We start from the raw sequence: 15,553 nt of genomic DNA on the forward strand, positions 1-15,553 counted from the left end.
ACATATTTGTCCTGTGCAAACAACACCTTATGCAGTAGACTGGGTGGCACTGGTAATCCTCAGCATAAGCCTGGCGTATGCCTCGCAGTCACCGAATGCACCAGGAAAACCCAACTTTTTCTTAGGGACTTATTTAGACTTTGGGTCTGGCAACCCTTATTTAAGTCCATAAGTGTTGAAATAAGTCTCAATAAGTCAAATTTCAGACACTTAGGAAATATGCCTTAGGCCCTTTTTGTTCTTATGTTCTTAAATAAGGTCTATAATTCCATTTAAGTTATATAAGTGTTCTTAAGGAAAAGTGGGGTTTTCCTGATGTGCATCAGAAAGGAGTTGAGGTTGTAGGACTTGCCTGCCTGCAGAGGCTCGCAGCCCTCATGAAGTGATCAAACAGGTCGAGCAGGCAAATGAGATTTTTTGCTCACCACCTGACATACTGTGTAAGGGAATATTTGTTCTGAACAAATAGCTTGCCATGAGTCACAATCTGCAGTTTTTATGCAAATGATTGTGAGGTCATTTTGCTACAGTATTCGGAGCTACAACCGAGCCACAATGCAGATCAAACTGACAGAAACCTCCAAAATTCAAATTACGCATACATTATATGGCAATTAGAAGGTATCGAGGAATGTCAGGCCTCAGAGGGTACTCACCAATCCCTGGCACAACAACTGAAAAATTTTACATGCAGACTATCAGAGTATCTGTGTCGCTAACAGGAGAATAACTGCAAAGGGCTTCACTGAAGAAGTACAAAATGAACTGGCACAGTGGAGATTCTTTGAGATGCAGCATCAGATGCTGCGAGATCATCATCGGGCTCAAGAAGGGCCTCGACAACAAAGTGGAGAATTGTTGGGCTAGTCAAGATTACCATCCAGATGATCGTGAGGCTCAAAGTTGAATGTACATTGTGGCACAAATGTCAGACGTGAGTCTGATTGATCACACCAGGCTGCATATCCCCAGGTTCCAGGTCCACCAGGATCACTGAGCAACACCTCTGCACCATTCCACAGAGAAATTCCACAAAGTTCAGGGTGCCATTGTAGCACACCAATGAGATGAGGAGGAGAACCTTCTATGCCATTCTCCAGGTTTATTGCCCTCCACTTTCCCTGGAAGATGGGTGAACTCATCAATGTCTATGCACCTGATGAACTCGACGTGGATGAAGTCACCAGTGTAGAGCGCCATCTCGAGGAGGTTGATGAAATCAAGATGTGTCTCAAACTGCAGGGTGGCAAATTGGGGAAAGTGGCCATAGTGGTTGTCCCAGTGAGCTAGATCTGAACATTGCGACATTGTCCATACAGCTACCGGGGTGGATGCACATCAGTGTGATTAGGCACAGTGCCTTGAATGCAGCATAGAATGTGTTCATGTTGTCTTCATTCATGGAATAGAAGTACACCTCTTCCAATGACTGCAGCATTCCTATCGGGCCAGAAGGTATAATTAGACACATGTTGAACATACCATGCAGGTGAAGACAATAAAGATGCTGCAGAGGAGCCAGGAGTGTCATGACACTCAAGGAGTCCAGAGTTTATCGGAGTTCAAGAGCTCCTGCAAGGTGTTTTCCTTCACTGTAAGGTCCCTGAGGGAAAAAAAACAGTCACCAAATTTGATTTTTTCACGTGGCAGTGGCAAACACCCTTGCACAGGCAGTGTATATAGTCTGGAAGCATTGAAGTGTGAGCAAAGTCAGATGACCAGGTACCACCACAATCCCTCCTGTGAAAGAGCCTTTCAATATCAACTCCATCAATGTACTTGCACATCATTGTCATTTATGAAAGATAATATATACTGTTAATTAACACACCTTTAAGATTAGCAGACTCCTTACTTAGCAGACCTCTTCCAGGATTATCTTAAGATAATCTTTGGGATAATCCTAAGAATGATCCAAAGGATGATCTGAGTTTAAAAGAGATTTTTTAAGTTGTCACCAGCCAGGATTAAACCCTCAACCTTGAGAGAAAGTCACATGATCAACTGACACTAGACACTTTAGCCACTACACCATATCAGCTTATAAACTCACTCTTATGTATAATACATATAGAAGATTTTGCTAAAGAGACTTAGGCAAATTTTGTCTAAGTGCATAACTGAGTGAAACACAAGACAAAGAATATCATAGTAGCATTTTCAGTACATACTTTACAATTCAATCACATTGTGATCTCATATTTTACAAAAAGACTATAGTCATAAATTTTAAGTTTAGAGAATAGATCTTTAACAGTACCTAGAAGGTGAACAGTAATTTACAACATATACAAAGTTAATATATAGGTATTGTAATATAAAGAGCAGTATAGACTATATGAAATGCTACTATGATATTCTTTGTCTTGTGTTTCACTCAGTTATGCACTTAGACAAAATTTGCCTAAGTCTCTTTAGCAAAATCTTCTATATGTATTATACATAAGAGTGAGTTTATAAGCTGATATGGTGTAGTGGCTAAAGTGTCTAGTGTCAGTTGATCATGTGACTTTCTCTCAAGGTTGAGGGTTAAATCCTGGCTGGTCACAACTTAAAAAATCTCTTTTTAACTCAGATCATCCTTTGGATCATCCTTAGGATTATCTCAAAGATTATCTTCAGACATTTAAAGATTATCCTTTGCTAACTTAGGAGCCTGCTTATCCTCTCATGCTGTTAACTAGCACAATTTATTATCACTCATAACTGACATCACTGACTTGCACTGTCCTGCCACAGGGCTATGTCAGATTCAATGGATGCTAAATTTGCTATGGAATATGATGGACTCCTAATGCTTTATACATCCAGCAAGCAGAGGCATTATTCTAGACAGCAGTACGAACTTGGAAATAGGGGGCTTCTGAGGATAAAAAAGAAAGTATCTGGTTTCAACAACAATCGTGATGTGTCACAGATATGAACACTGTTGAGCAGAATGAGAATGGTGCTCTAGGGCAGTGAACAATTGATTGTTATGCTCCTCCAATGTTGAGAGACAGACGCTGATGAGTGCACACCCAACACAAACACATAAACCCAACTAAACAAATAAGAAGGGTAATCTGTGTAAGAGGAACTCAGGGTAATACAACTGTAAAATGATGCAAGTGGGTCTCAGAACCTCAACCAAAGCCTAAGGGGATGTAATCTGTAAAGGAGTGAGGACTTGTGACAGGAATGCGAAGTTAAGCAACAATCTACAATAAAGTTGCAAAAGTCGGAGGAGGGAAACTAAAGTCACGATGAGATCGCCAAACTTGTAGGTGAAGACGCACTAAATCACAAAGTGGAAGGGAACTATCTGTGGGGGAGGAATGCTATGGGGAAATGCAGTATTCACCATCTCAACGAAATCACAGTCAGTCTAACACAAAAGTCGGAGTAAGACTAATGCAGGTGGTATATCGCTATGTCACTATCACAGTGTCACAGTTCGCTATCACTATCGCAGTCCCAGTTACAGTCTCTAAACGCAATATGCAGTCTCACTATATCACAGTGTTGCTATGTCACTATGTCACAGTAGGATATACATCATAGTTTGAAGTCGCTATTGCAGTAAACGCAGTTTCTTGGTGATCTAAAGTGAAAGGGGAACTCCTCCCTACTGGTCTTCAATGACAATCAATGTAGATACAGCAGGTATTTATAGAGGGGGAAATAGGGAGAAAAAATACGAAAGTCATGAAATGTTGGATGATGGATCCTGACATCAGAAAGAGTCATAATGGTCTAGGACCAATGGAAAAATAGGTAAAGTAAGTGGGGAGGTGAATGTCATATGTTAGTGATGGAAAGAATGGTAAAGTAGAGGAAAAGCAAAGAAAAATATATGTTACTTGTCCTGAACCACATGGAACCCTCAAATGGCATCTCTGGTCCAGCACGAAGGTAGGGGTCTTGAAGGGCAAGATGAAATGATAAAGGAAATGAGATTTGCAAAACAAGGAGGTGCAACCATCGAGCGACACCGATAAGTTAGCATGACAAACCAGTGAGTTGGGCAATATCCAGAGGGGCAGCGCAATGTTGGGGAAGCACAGACTTAGAAGAAAATTGGCCAGGGCACATCAGATGAGACCAAAGGGCAATGGGTAAGTAATATTCAACAGTGAGGAGATGTAAGAGGGTGTATGAGTGATAAAAGAATGTCAAATCTCGGAGAGAAGTCACGAGATATTGAGCAAAGTTGCAAAAGTCCGCAGAGTGTCATAAAAGAGTCAGATACATCCTGGAGGCTAAGACATAGAGTGGTGAGGTCTGAGAGATTACTGGAAAATATGTTTTCAGAGGTCAGGAGGTCTGGGAGCACATCAATGTGACATAAATCGAGAATATGTTTTTTTTGCCCTCCAGAAATTGACCACACGATCTTTGAAGATCGAAGCTGCACGGGCTGCTTGCAATTCTATTGCACATTCCAAGCCATTCGAGTCAGCACTGTCAAGCATGAGGAAATCTTCCTCTTTGTATGTGCACTCTTGAATGTTTTGTATGTCTTTCAGTTTTGTGCACTAAGATTGTGCAAGCAGAAAAAAGTTATAAAACATTTTGATAGCGGACATTGCAAATGACATCCACAACTACTCATGGACATGACTGTAACTCATCTGTGACTCATCTTGAATGATATGGTCCTAACAGGTCTACTGCAGTAATCATTCAACATTTTAACATCCACACACCGAAATAGGAGAAATTTGGTTTCCAACTGAACAACATGAAAATGAACACTTACAGCCAGAAGAAGATAATACTATATAGGGTAGTGAAAGAAATGAAAATTACCATATGTTCATTTGTCCGTGACATGTCTGTCACTTCTCGTATATATCTCATCACGGGTGATCAGGTCAGTATGTGAATGGTCCATCATATCTCAAACTAGTAACCACTCATGCTTTGCTAATACAGATGTGACACTACGGTATAAGGACTGCATAATGAAGTACAGTATTCAACAGAAGGCACATGACTCCAACTTGGAGTATGTTCAGGTGTCCGGTGTACACATGAAAAGCAATGTCCCTTGGAGAGATGCAGTGAATAGAATATTCATAGCTTATTTACACGAGCCAGTGAGCGCTAATTAGCTAGGCTCTTGATTGCTTGAGGATATACTGACCATTAAAGTTTCACACTGGACAATTTTGTGAACTAATTTCTGTTTACGATGGTTACCTAGTCAGAAAAAATATCCTGTCATCGTGCTGTAGCTTCTCAGACTACTGTAACTTGGCTTGTCATAAGTCTTACTTGTATTCGCATATCTCTGTCATACTAAATTCCCCCTCAAGATAAACACAGAGTCAAAACCTACCTCCACTTAAAATGGACAATGAACTCCACTCTTACTTCTGCTGCTAAGATTGCCTATTCCTGGCTTTACCTATGACAAATGTTTCCGCGAAGAGTATTGGAAAGATATGGACACATATTACACGTTCACAGATCGCCCCGCTGGCTCCTCGGAATCCATTTATGTGAAGTCCCTAGTGTGGCATTGTAAGTGTGCAGATGCACAGCAACGTGCAACTGCTGCCTCTCCTGTGTATTTCTTCAGGTGTCCATGTCAGGACTAGCATGAAGATAGATGCGCTTCTCATGGTGCGTGAGTATTCATAGCAATTTTTGGTCAATAAGGATATGCATCCAGGTACTTTTTAAGTCTCCATTCTGATTTTTCCTGATTCTTTCTGACACAGCCATTAACCATCCAGTGTAATTCCCTTCTCTACTCTTCATCTTAGATTGGCTGATGCTATGCTAGGCTAAGTTTCTCCCAGCCCCTCTTTGTAAAGATTAGTGACCTCACACTCTAGTTTGAGAAGCGGAATATCTGACATATGTACTCTCATCAAATCTGCATCCTCTGACTGATTGCGCAATACTTGGATTCCAAAGAAAACAGACAGATCGATTTCCGCTCCCTTCCTCCTCCAGTTCTTACAATTCTCCGCAATGCTTTAGCTCAACTCTAGCATGAGCAAATACTTAATTGACATTTCACTTCCTTCGTGAGTGCCTGGAGCAACGAAGTGGCTCCCTGTGGAGGAATATGTTGCGAGATAAGCAAATGAACACCACACAATTGGCCTTGGATTCTGTCCATATTACCTTCAGATGATGTCATTATCTCTACTGAAATAATGTAATATTCCTCGCAAACCTCTCAAGCTTCTAAGAAGCTCTTGAAGAGAGCTGTGTGCCACAGTCAGAAATGGATTCGTTTGCTCAAGCCTCACAAATTAACCTATTAATTCAGTCTTCTCGATACACGCACTTTGCAGATGAATTAACTGCAATGCCACATCCTCTTCCTGGTGAACTAATCGACCATATCATCGATTTTCTGCATGGCGATCAGAAGTCACTGTACAACTATGCACTCACATGTCGGGCTTGGCTAGCTCACAGTGGCCACCACCTGTTTAGCAGCATGCACATTTTCGGCCAGCAGAGCTGCTCGTCTCTTGTTCATGCATTGGAGTTCAAGCACTTGACACCATGGTTTGCCTCCATACTCTCACTCTGGCTGAGAGAAATGCCCAAATTTATCTATATCCCTACTAAAACCAAACATCATGAATATGAGCGGATCCATCTCTTTCTGCTCAAACTCGGGCGAGTATTTTTCCACGTACGTGACCTAACTATTGAGCATTGGACCACAGAGCAGGTGCATTCATCCATGCTCCTAGTTGGTTTTTCACAATTGGTGTGCATTTACACCCTTCACCTCTACAACTGCATAATCAGGTCGTACAAGGAACTCCCAAGCCTCCTTATCTCATTCACCAACCTCCATAGCCTTACACTTCAGCATGTCAACTGGGTGAAAGGGCCTCAGGTGCTTTCTAATCTGTAGGAATTCAGCTGTGCATTTAACAAACCCAGTCCCAGTCTCATCTGCTTAGACATACTCTCCGATACCAACATTCCTCTGCTAGACTGGCTCAGTAAAGGCCCTTCAGTTGCTTCATTACATAATCTGTCATTGTATATCAGTGGTAGAGCTATATGTGATGCAAGGTGGAGAATGATCCAGGAACTATGGCCCACACTAGAAGAGCTGAGCTTAGCATGCATTTTGAGGGAACTGAGTGCAGAAATTCAATTCTACATTGTGTGTTGGTTTTTAATATTGGCACAGTCCTTTCTATAGAGAATATTAATCTTTCACGCTGCTCAAGCTTGCACACCTTGACGGTGAGCTTTCACATGTACTGACTTTACCAGAACATGCTCCAATCTCGCCTGCTGACACTTCTTGACCAGATTTCACCCAGCAGCCATCTTCAAAGGCTGGAGATTGGAATCTCATTGACTCCATCTAGACAGAGCAGTGACAAGATATACTGGAAGCCCATCGATCAGATTTTGGCCTGAGAATGTTTTGGCGGTGTCTGTTGATGAGTGCACACCCAATACAAACACCTAAACCCATCTAAAACAAACAAGAAGCAGGGCTATCTGTGTGAGAGGGAAGGGTGTCGCAACTGTGAAATAATGCAAGTGGGTCCCAGAACCTCGACCTAAGCCAAAGGGGGATGCAACCTGTAAAGAAATGAGGACTCGCGACGTAAAAGCGAAGTCGGACAACAATCTACGGCAAAGTCACGAAAGTCAGAGATAGAAAGCTAAAGTCACGATGTGATCGCCAAACTCGTAGGCAAAGGCAAATTAAATCGCAAAGGGGAAGGAAACTATCTGTGGGGGTAGAATGCTATGGGGAAATGCAGTATTCACCGTCTCGATGAAGTCGCAGTCAGTCTAATGCAAAAGTCGTAGTAAGACTAGCACAGATGGTATATTGCTATATCACTATGTTGCTATGTCACTATTGCAGTGTCGCAGTTCACTATCGCAGTCACAGTACACAGTCTCGAAGTATTGCAGTCTCGTCATGTCGCAGTGGGGTATATCGCAGTTCAAAGTCGCTATTGCAATAAATGCAGTTTCTTGGTGATCTGGAGTGAAGGAGGAAGTCTCTTACTGGTCTTCGATGACAATCGACGTAGATACAGCAGGCATTTATAGAGGGGGAAATAGGGAGAAAAAATGCGAAAGTCACAAAATGTCAGACAATGGATCCTGACATCGGAAAGAGTTGCAATGGTCTAGGACCAATGGAAAAATAGGTAAAGTAAGTGGGGAGGTGAATGTCATATGTTAGTGATGGAAAGAATGGTAAAGTAGAGAGAAAGCAAAGAAAAACATATGTTACTTGTTCTGAACCACATGGAACCCTCAAATGGCATCTCCGATCCAGCACGAAGGTAGGGGTCTTGAAGGGCAAGGTGAAATGATAAAGGGAATGAGATTTGCAAAACAAGGAGGTGCAACCATCGAGCGACACCGATAAGTTAGCATGACAAACCAGCGAGTTGGGCAATATCCAAAGAGGCAGCGCAATGTTGGGGAAGTACAGACTTAGAAGAAAATTGGCCAGGGCACATCAGATGAGACCAAAGGGCAATGGGTAAGTAATATTCAACAGTGAGGAGATGCAAGAGGGTGTATGAGTGATGAAAGAATGTCAAATCTCGATGAGAAGTTGTGAGAAATCGAGCAAAGTCGAACGAAGTCAGAAAAGTTTGCAGAATGTCGCAAAAGGGTTGGATGCATTTCAGAGGCTAAGGCATAGAGTAGTGAGGTCTGAGTGATTGCTGAAAAACATGTCTTCAGAGGCCAGGAGGTCTGGGAGCGTATCACCATACTATTAACATCTATGTTTCCTTTCATGAGGAGATGCAGAGTTGTTAGAGAGGCAGAAAAGAGAACTATTTTCACAGCTGTTTCATCAAGAAAAAGAAGTGCAGTTTTTTCTTTGCCCAAACTCTGTCATTACGATATAGCAGGATATTACCATAGTATCCCGCGAGTTCGTACTCATTGATTACGATGAAATCATGTGGGTGCAGGCTTGATGGATAGGAGACTTCTGACTGACCAGATTGTTAGATCGTACTTTGTTTCTCATTTTCATTCATTCAACTCATATCGGTTGTGTTGGGACATTAGTCATCTTCTGTTATTATAGTTGATGGTCCGAACCCCTTGATCTCATGCATCCCTCATTGATACCAGTGGAAGTACAGTGAGGAAAGGATTTTTGTGCCCGTGACACCAATATGATGCAGACAAGTGATCACATAATTACCTCCTTCAGCTTCACGTTCAAATTACTCAGGATGCATAATTTGGCTGTCTTTTAAACTTCAATGTTTCTTGATGCAGCATGACAGAACTATATAATATTTTATATTATCTTACTGTACTCAATAGATCACCCATTCAGTGCTACAGATGCAATGATGCAGTCACATGCACAATAGATTTGTCCCTTCATCACTGGTCGACAACGCCTCACAGGCCGCATTATTTATGCATTCTTCATGATGTCATCTTATGTTGAGCAGCTTAGGGGAGGTATCTCACATTCTATCATAGAGACTTCCTCATAATGGACATGACAAGAAACAGGTCAGCTCAGGTGAATGTCATGTATTGGCAGATTTGCAGTAATAGGAGGGTCGTAAACAAGAGACATACTGGCAATAATTCTGCAAGGAGACAAGTACAAACATGACAGACCAAATATCCTGTATCTACAAGAGCCTGTGAGGGTAGCTAGTGCAGAATCTGCATACCAGAGGCACAAGACTGCGAGTGACCATGATTGTGCTAAGAGACTGTGAGTGACCATGATTGATCTAAGAGACCACGAGCAATCATAATTGTGCTAAAAGACCATGAGCTGACTAGAATTGGCCGTTGATGGACTTAACCATCACACCTCTGCACAGACCGCTGTGAAGACTTCCAATAACAACAGTGCAATATACAGGGCAATATAATCTAACAGGGAATGAGTTGCATCGCATTAGACATGGATGTAAGCAGCTTTGAAGAAGGTAGTAATCAGATGAGCATAAGAAAAATATAGAATACATCACCAATGTACATCAAGAGAAGTGCAGTACTTCCCATCTTACATGGCCCATTTGACCCTAATTAATTCAATTCTGAAAATGCCTCCCTGATTTTGTCCAACAACAACTCCTCGATTACTAGGTTGACCTGTGTTGCAGTCTGGACTGAGCACATACTAGAAAAGACAATGATGTTTAGACCTGGGAAACATGATGCCAACTGAATGATTTGGCTTATAGAGTGCAGTCAAAAAGATGCAATTCCGATATTGGGTCAAACACCAATGTCGGAATTGCATCTTTTTGACTGCACATACCAGTCTTTGTTGACGATACCCCACTTAAGGTTGTCGGTTCACCGAGAAAACGTTCGTGAAGTCTTACAATGTTTCCACCGTAACGAATCTTATCTGAATGAGACATGTTAAGATTATGTCAGTATGTTGTAAAGCGAAAATGCGATTATGAGGATAAGGATAATTAGCTTGTCAACTCTGTTTGGTCGACGGCTACGAGCGTGAAGAACAGCACTAGTAGCTGCGGACCAAGAAGTCGACGAGCGAAGATCGCCGTACAAGAAGAAATAAAGTGCGTACAGGAAGTACAGAAGGAAAGAGAGAGAGGCGTTGCCAGTTAACTGTCTAGCAGGGAGCTGGCGGGGCCGGTCGGTCGGTCCGCACGGACGGTCAAGGCCGCGCCGTTGTCGCGAAGGAAAACTCAAACACCTCAAACGTCGAAGAGAGAACGGCGGATAGGTCGGGGCATTCCTCGTACATGGAAGAGCGCGAACGTTCGGACAGCAGACGAGTATGAGCACTTACAATGGCCGCCCCGTGCTATGAACGCAGCCCACACCCGTCATCCCTCTATGCAACATCTCCTCCTCCTCTATAATCCATCCCGGTGCGAATGGCAGTCTGTGAGCTGGAGGCTGAGCGGGCGCGAATCCGCATCGGCGTTATCGATGGCGGGCGATGACAGGGCAGGACGACGACAGGGCGAATGGAGCGGTCAGGAATGGAGCGGTCAGGAATGGTGAGGAGCAGGAATGGTTGAGAAGTATTGTGATCATGGTGCGGGGCTGTACGACGTTGAACACGGAGAAAGACCCAGGGAGCTGTGAAGGAAGAAAGCCAGGCGCAGACGTTGGTATCAAAGGGGTGCTAAGCGCATCCTGATCCGGCAATTGTCCGGCAACGTCACCACCATCGACCACATGCACGGGGCGGCCTAGGTTCAAACGCCGAGTGACCGTGTCCCCCTGCAATTAGTATCCAAAGTTCAAGATTATTACCCCGCGGTTGCTTGCCAGGAGTACGAAATATCTTCAGGCAATACAAATATAATTTGACGTCTCTGTTAGAGGGACACCGGGTATCATTCCAACTCATCTCACATAAACCTTGCGGTGTAATAGGTCCTTCGGACATCCACAGGTAAATGTTATGGAGGGGATGACAAATGGAAAATCCAGGGAGGCTCCTCCCCCTCCCCGCACTTTTTCTCCAGAGGACGGTATGAACGGCAGCTTACGTACCCCGAGCGAAGGACAGCGCTGTATGGTGAGACATACTACTTAATCACCCTGACTCTAACCGAGTGCTATGCGACTCGCTTCCGCCAAGGGAGCTGTCATCGCAGTTGGTATTCAGAATCAGCGACACGCAGAACCACCATCTTCGTGCTTAGAAAGTTTTTGCGGCAGAACGTCATCGACAATAAGGCTGAGTGTCACGCCTATCGTTCTACTTTTTTTGTGTTGTTCCAGGCGGAATTACCGACGCATCTATGCTGGGTTAATACACCTTTACCCTTCATAGGATCATCCGCTCATTTCCAGCCAGATTGTGCAGTGTCTTTCCATCCGGCCAAAACTATCCCCCCTACGCCGCTATTTCAAAACTTGTTCTATAAGCATGAGAGATCAACCTACCTGATGACAGGGCGGTAAGAAGTCCAAGTACAGCACCTTCGACGAGACCAGGAGAGACGATCGTCGGACGAAATAACTGCGGCGTCAACGAAACGCGAAATGACCCTAATAGTCATCCTCAGGTTAGCGTCTCTATTATTCCCTATCTGTATATCCGAGATGAATATAGTGACGTTTCTCCTTGTTTTAGCTGTACCCCCTCGACCGTAAGGCGGAACATTCAAAGTTTAAGGGCCTTGTTCTCACGTCGTTGCTCCTAGCACTGCAACTTATTCGGATGTCATTAAATAATTTGACAGAGGACAGTGGAGCTGCCAGTGGTCTCAAGAAGTAAAGTCGCGTCTGCGGTAAATTCAACTCCGACCACGGAGTTGCAAGCGTGCCGCGAAGGCGACGCTTCCTTTTCAACTGAGACCATCGTTGACGAGAGGCTTCTTGGTCCATAAGAGTACGTCCCCACTATGTTTACATTGAACTACCTTTAGTTATTATCGTCCCTACATACACTAGTACCATGTCTACCATAGGGCTACGCCCTCGCGGACAATAAACACATGAGGCAAAAAAAAGAAAGAAAAAAAAGAGTACGTCCCTCTCTTCTCGTTTCGCGTTGAGTGCCGAATTATCCAGGACTGATCATGCAGCACGATGCTCAAATGTTACCCCCAGAATTGGTCGACTTCGTTTTGGATCAGCTTCGGGATGACCCCGCCGCGCTCATTGCCTGCGGTCTCGTGTGCCGCAGCTGGTTGCCCCGGACGCGCCTTCACCTTTTCCGCTCAATTATCCTTAAAGATGCCGTCGGTTATGCCGCGTTTGAAAAGCTCCTCAGAAGATTCCCATATCTTACCAATCACGTCAGGCGCGTCGTGGTTGTGAAGACGCATTCCCGGCCAAGTTGGGTCGACGGCGAGATGCCTCGTGCGTTGGTTAAGCTTCCTCGTGTTGAGCATCTCGAGGTGGCCCAGTCGATGGGCAAAATATTGGATGACACGCAGTCGAAGTTCGGCTTAATCTGTGCAGCCTAAAGACGATTTACCTGCGAGAATCCACGTTCCATCCAGGAGATCTCTTGCGACTCATCGCTGCATGTCCGCAACTGCGCTCGTTGTCCACCTGGCGATCGTATGTGGTAGACGATACGTGGACATCCTGGATTGTTGTTCCTCCACATACGCACTTGGTGTTGGACACGCCTAGGTTTCTCCATTATACTGAAACCGTCGCGAGCCCTTTTCTGGATGGAAATGTTCAGCATCCGCTACGCAGGCTTGAAATATCTGTCCCTCCTTACAGCTCATCTACTGCTTTGCAAGAACTCCTCAGAAAAGCCGGCACGCACTTGCAGCACCTTGTGTTCTGCTTCGTGAACGCCCGGCACCTCTATGACAATCCGCCATGGACGCAGCGTTTTAGCCTCGCCGACAATCTGAGCCTTGCGACGCTGCACATCAGGAGCGAAGTGCTATTCTACGATGATTACTACCATCATTACACCCACATCGTGGATATCTCACTCGCGCTCTCGCTGATTCAGCCTGTCCATGTCCACCTCCAGCACATATACATTGACGCCATGGCAGCTCAGCTCCTGCCTTATACTCTACCCTCCCCAGTGGAGTGGACAGAGGTGGATGATGCCTTGGTTCATGTTGCTCAACAGTGTCCGCAATTGCGCGTTATTTTCCAGACGCTTGAGCCGGAGAGAAGTGAGGAGCGGTTCTACTTGGTATGGAATGTTATTGCGGACGGTCTGCCGAAGTACTTGGCCGCGACCGGGCGGCTGGGGGTTATATATGGCAGCGAGTGGAAGGAGGATCCTGAGTTTGGTGGAGCCTTAAAAGGTGATGTGTCCGAGCGATGGTCCAATGTGTTAGATGCGCGTCCATTCTTCGTTTCCAGAGTAGACGTACACAATTTCAGACATATACGTAAGTACTCGTAGCCTAGCGGGGTCTTACGCTTCCGCCAAGCAAGGAAACTTGATGTACCTTGTACATCGACATATGTGTGCGCGTTGCGACCAGATGAGATAGTTCGGAGCTTGAGAGTGCACATTTTGTAGCCAGCTGGCTGCAGAACTGCTGTAACTCGGGGTGAAACCCCTCTGAAGTTATTGTACAAGTTCTTGTGGCCACTTGTCCCTTCCGATTTCGAAGATGACGTTGAAGACAAGATGTAACGCGCCAGGGTTCTCCTCGCAGTGCTATGATGCGCAATGTCACGGATCATGCACATGTGACTTCACGTGAGTTGCATCCCTGTCGCCGCTGTGATGTGAAACGCTACAGGTTTTTTTCTGAGTGCAAATTACGACGTACTGAGGCGTCAATAATTATAGGTCTATGGCGTATCCCTGCTGCCGCGGAGTTACGTATACGGACGCCTCCCTAAATCACTGTTGCCCCGGCATAGTCATCCAGTGCCGTCTACCTGTCAAAAACCGCGATCACCCCTATGAACGAGCGCTGATATTCAAGGAGTGCGCATACCTTTGCGGATTAGTAACTGTTGGTCAACATCAGCCGGTACGACAAGCGGTACCACGCCGATAGCAGCAGAGACATAAACCCCCTGATTGGAAGGAACATATCAGTACTGTTACCTTTCCAGTCTCGAGCACCGACCGGCCAAGTTTGCGCATGGAAAGAGAAAAGATTCTTGAAATGCGACACAAAGCAAAGTTCAGACACAACGGAAGGAAAAAAGAAACGGCTTTCCCCATACCAAACACCGCCAGCGCCAGTTGGCAACAATGCTTGCGGCCGCCACAACCCGAAGGCCGCACCCTGACACGGAGTGCAAGGGTCACATGCACAGGCGGGTATGTGAGGCGCAGAATCATGACCGAGCGCACCCCTGCGGGAGAATGGCACAGGTCAGATGGCACAGTGCTGAGAAAGAGGGATAGCTGGCTGGAGTCACCTCACGCACAGTGGCTCAGTTTTTGTACCCACACGACGAGTAATCCTTAGGTAATCGTACGCACGTGCAGATCGGGAATAGTGTCCATTGTCTAACAGACTTTGACACCGCTAGGAGTGGAGCGGAGGGCGGAAACATAGGTGATGATGAAGAACTGCAACCGAGTAGTCGTTCCAGAGCCCATTAGCCTATGACCTGGTGGAGTGTAGGCGAAGTCGTTTCCCAGAGGGAGACGGTGGTACGTAGCTGTGTCTACGCTTGTCATTTGGTACGGGACAATAATAATTGCTGCACGTCGAGTAAGCATGGAACTCCCGTAACGGAGAGGAGATGAACGCACCACACGAAATTGGAAAATCTCTGCTGCGGAGGGGGGAATGGTACTTCAGTCGTCAGTAGATTTCCAGCATGGACGGTGGTAAAGCAAGCGCCGAAACACCGTTAGACCAACGAAGTTTATCTCGCCAGGATATGTACATGTGCGCCCAACGCAAAGGTAACTCACACAGTTCATTTCTGTCTCCACTTGAACGGTGCAGCCGTGCCCGGGAGGAGGCCTTCATCTCACATGCGTCGTCCGCACAGGATGGGCGTAGTATACCACCTAAAGGAATCCAATGTCCAGTCGCGTTCGACAGTCCACCGCCAGTGACATTCTGGTAGAAGCATGGTCTTATATGCCGAACTGCCGCATCTTCAGCAGAGCTCACGCTAAAGTAGTCTGAGATTACGGGGGTCACCGGACCATCCTGATAGC

At 45.2% G+C, this 15,553-nt stretch overlaps 2 protein-coding genes across 2 annotated transcripts; both read left to right on the forward strand.

Moving 5' to 3' along the window:
* Nucleotides 1-12,509: 12,509 nt before the first annotated feature.
* Nucleotides 12,510-12,899, forward strand: SCP_0600680 (hypothetical protein; the record flags this gene model as incomplete). The annotated part of the gene is made up of 1 exon (XM_027759202.1): nucleotides 12,510-12,899. The coding sequence occupies one exon, from the start codon at nucleotides 12,510-12,512 to the stop codon at nucleotides 12,897-12,899; it is 390 nt and encodes a 129-aa protein (XP_027615003.1).
* A 548-nt stretch (nucleotides 12,900-13,447) lies between these two features.
* Nucleotides 13,448-13,816, forward strand: SCP_0600690 (hypothetical protein; the record flags this gene model as incomplete). Its single annotated transcript, XM_027759203.1, has 1 exon — nucleotides 13,448-13,816. The coding sequence occupies one exon, from the start codon at nucleotides 13,448-13,450 to the stop codon at nucleotides 13,814-13,816; it is 369 nt and encodes a 122-aa protein (XP_027615004.1).
* Nucleotides 13,817-15,553: the final 1,737 nt, after the last annotated feature.

The sequence above is a fragment of the Sparassis crispa genome, assembly GCF_003851025.1.
Source record: "Sparassis crispa DNA, contig_000005F, whole genome shotgun sequence".
Taxonomy (NCBI): domain Eukaryota; kingdom Fungi; phylum Basidiomycota; class Agaricomycetes; order Polyporales; family Sparassidaceae; genus Sparassis; species Sparassis crispa.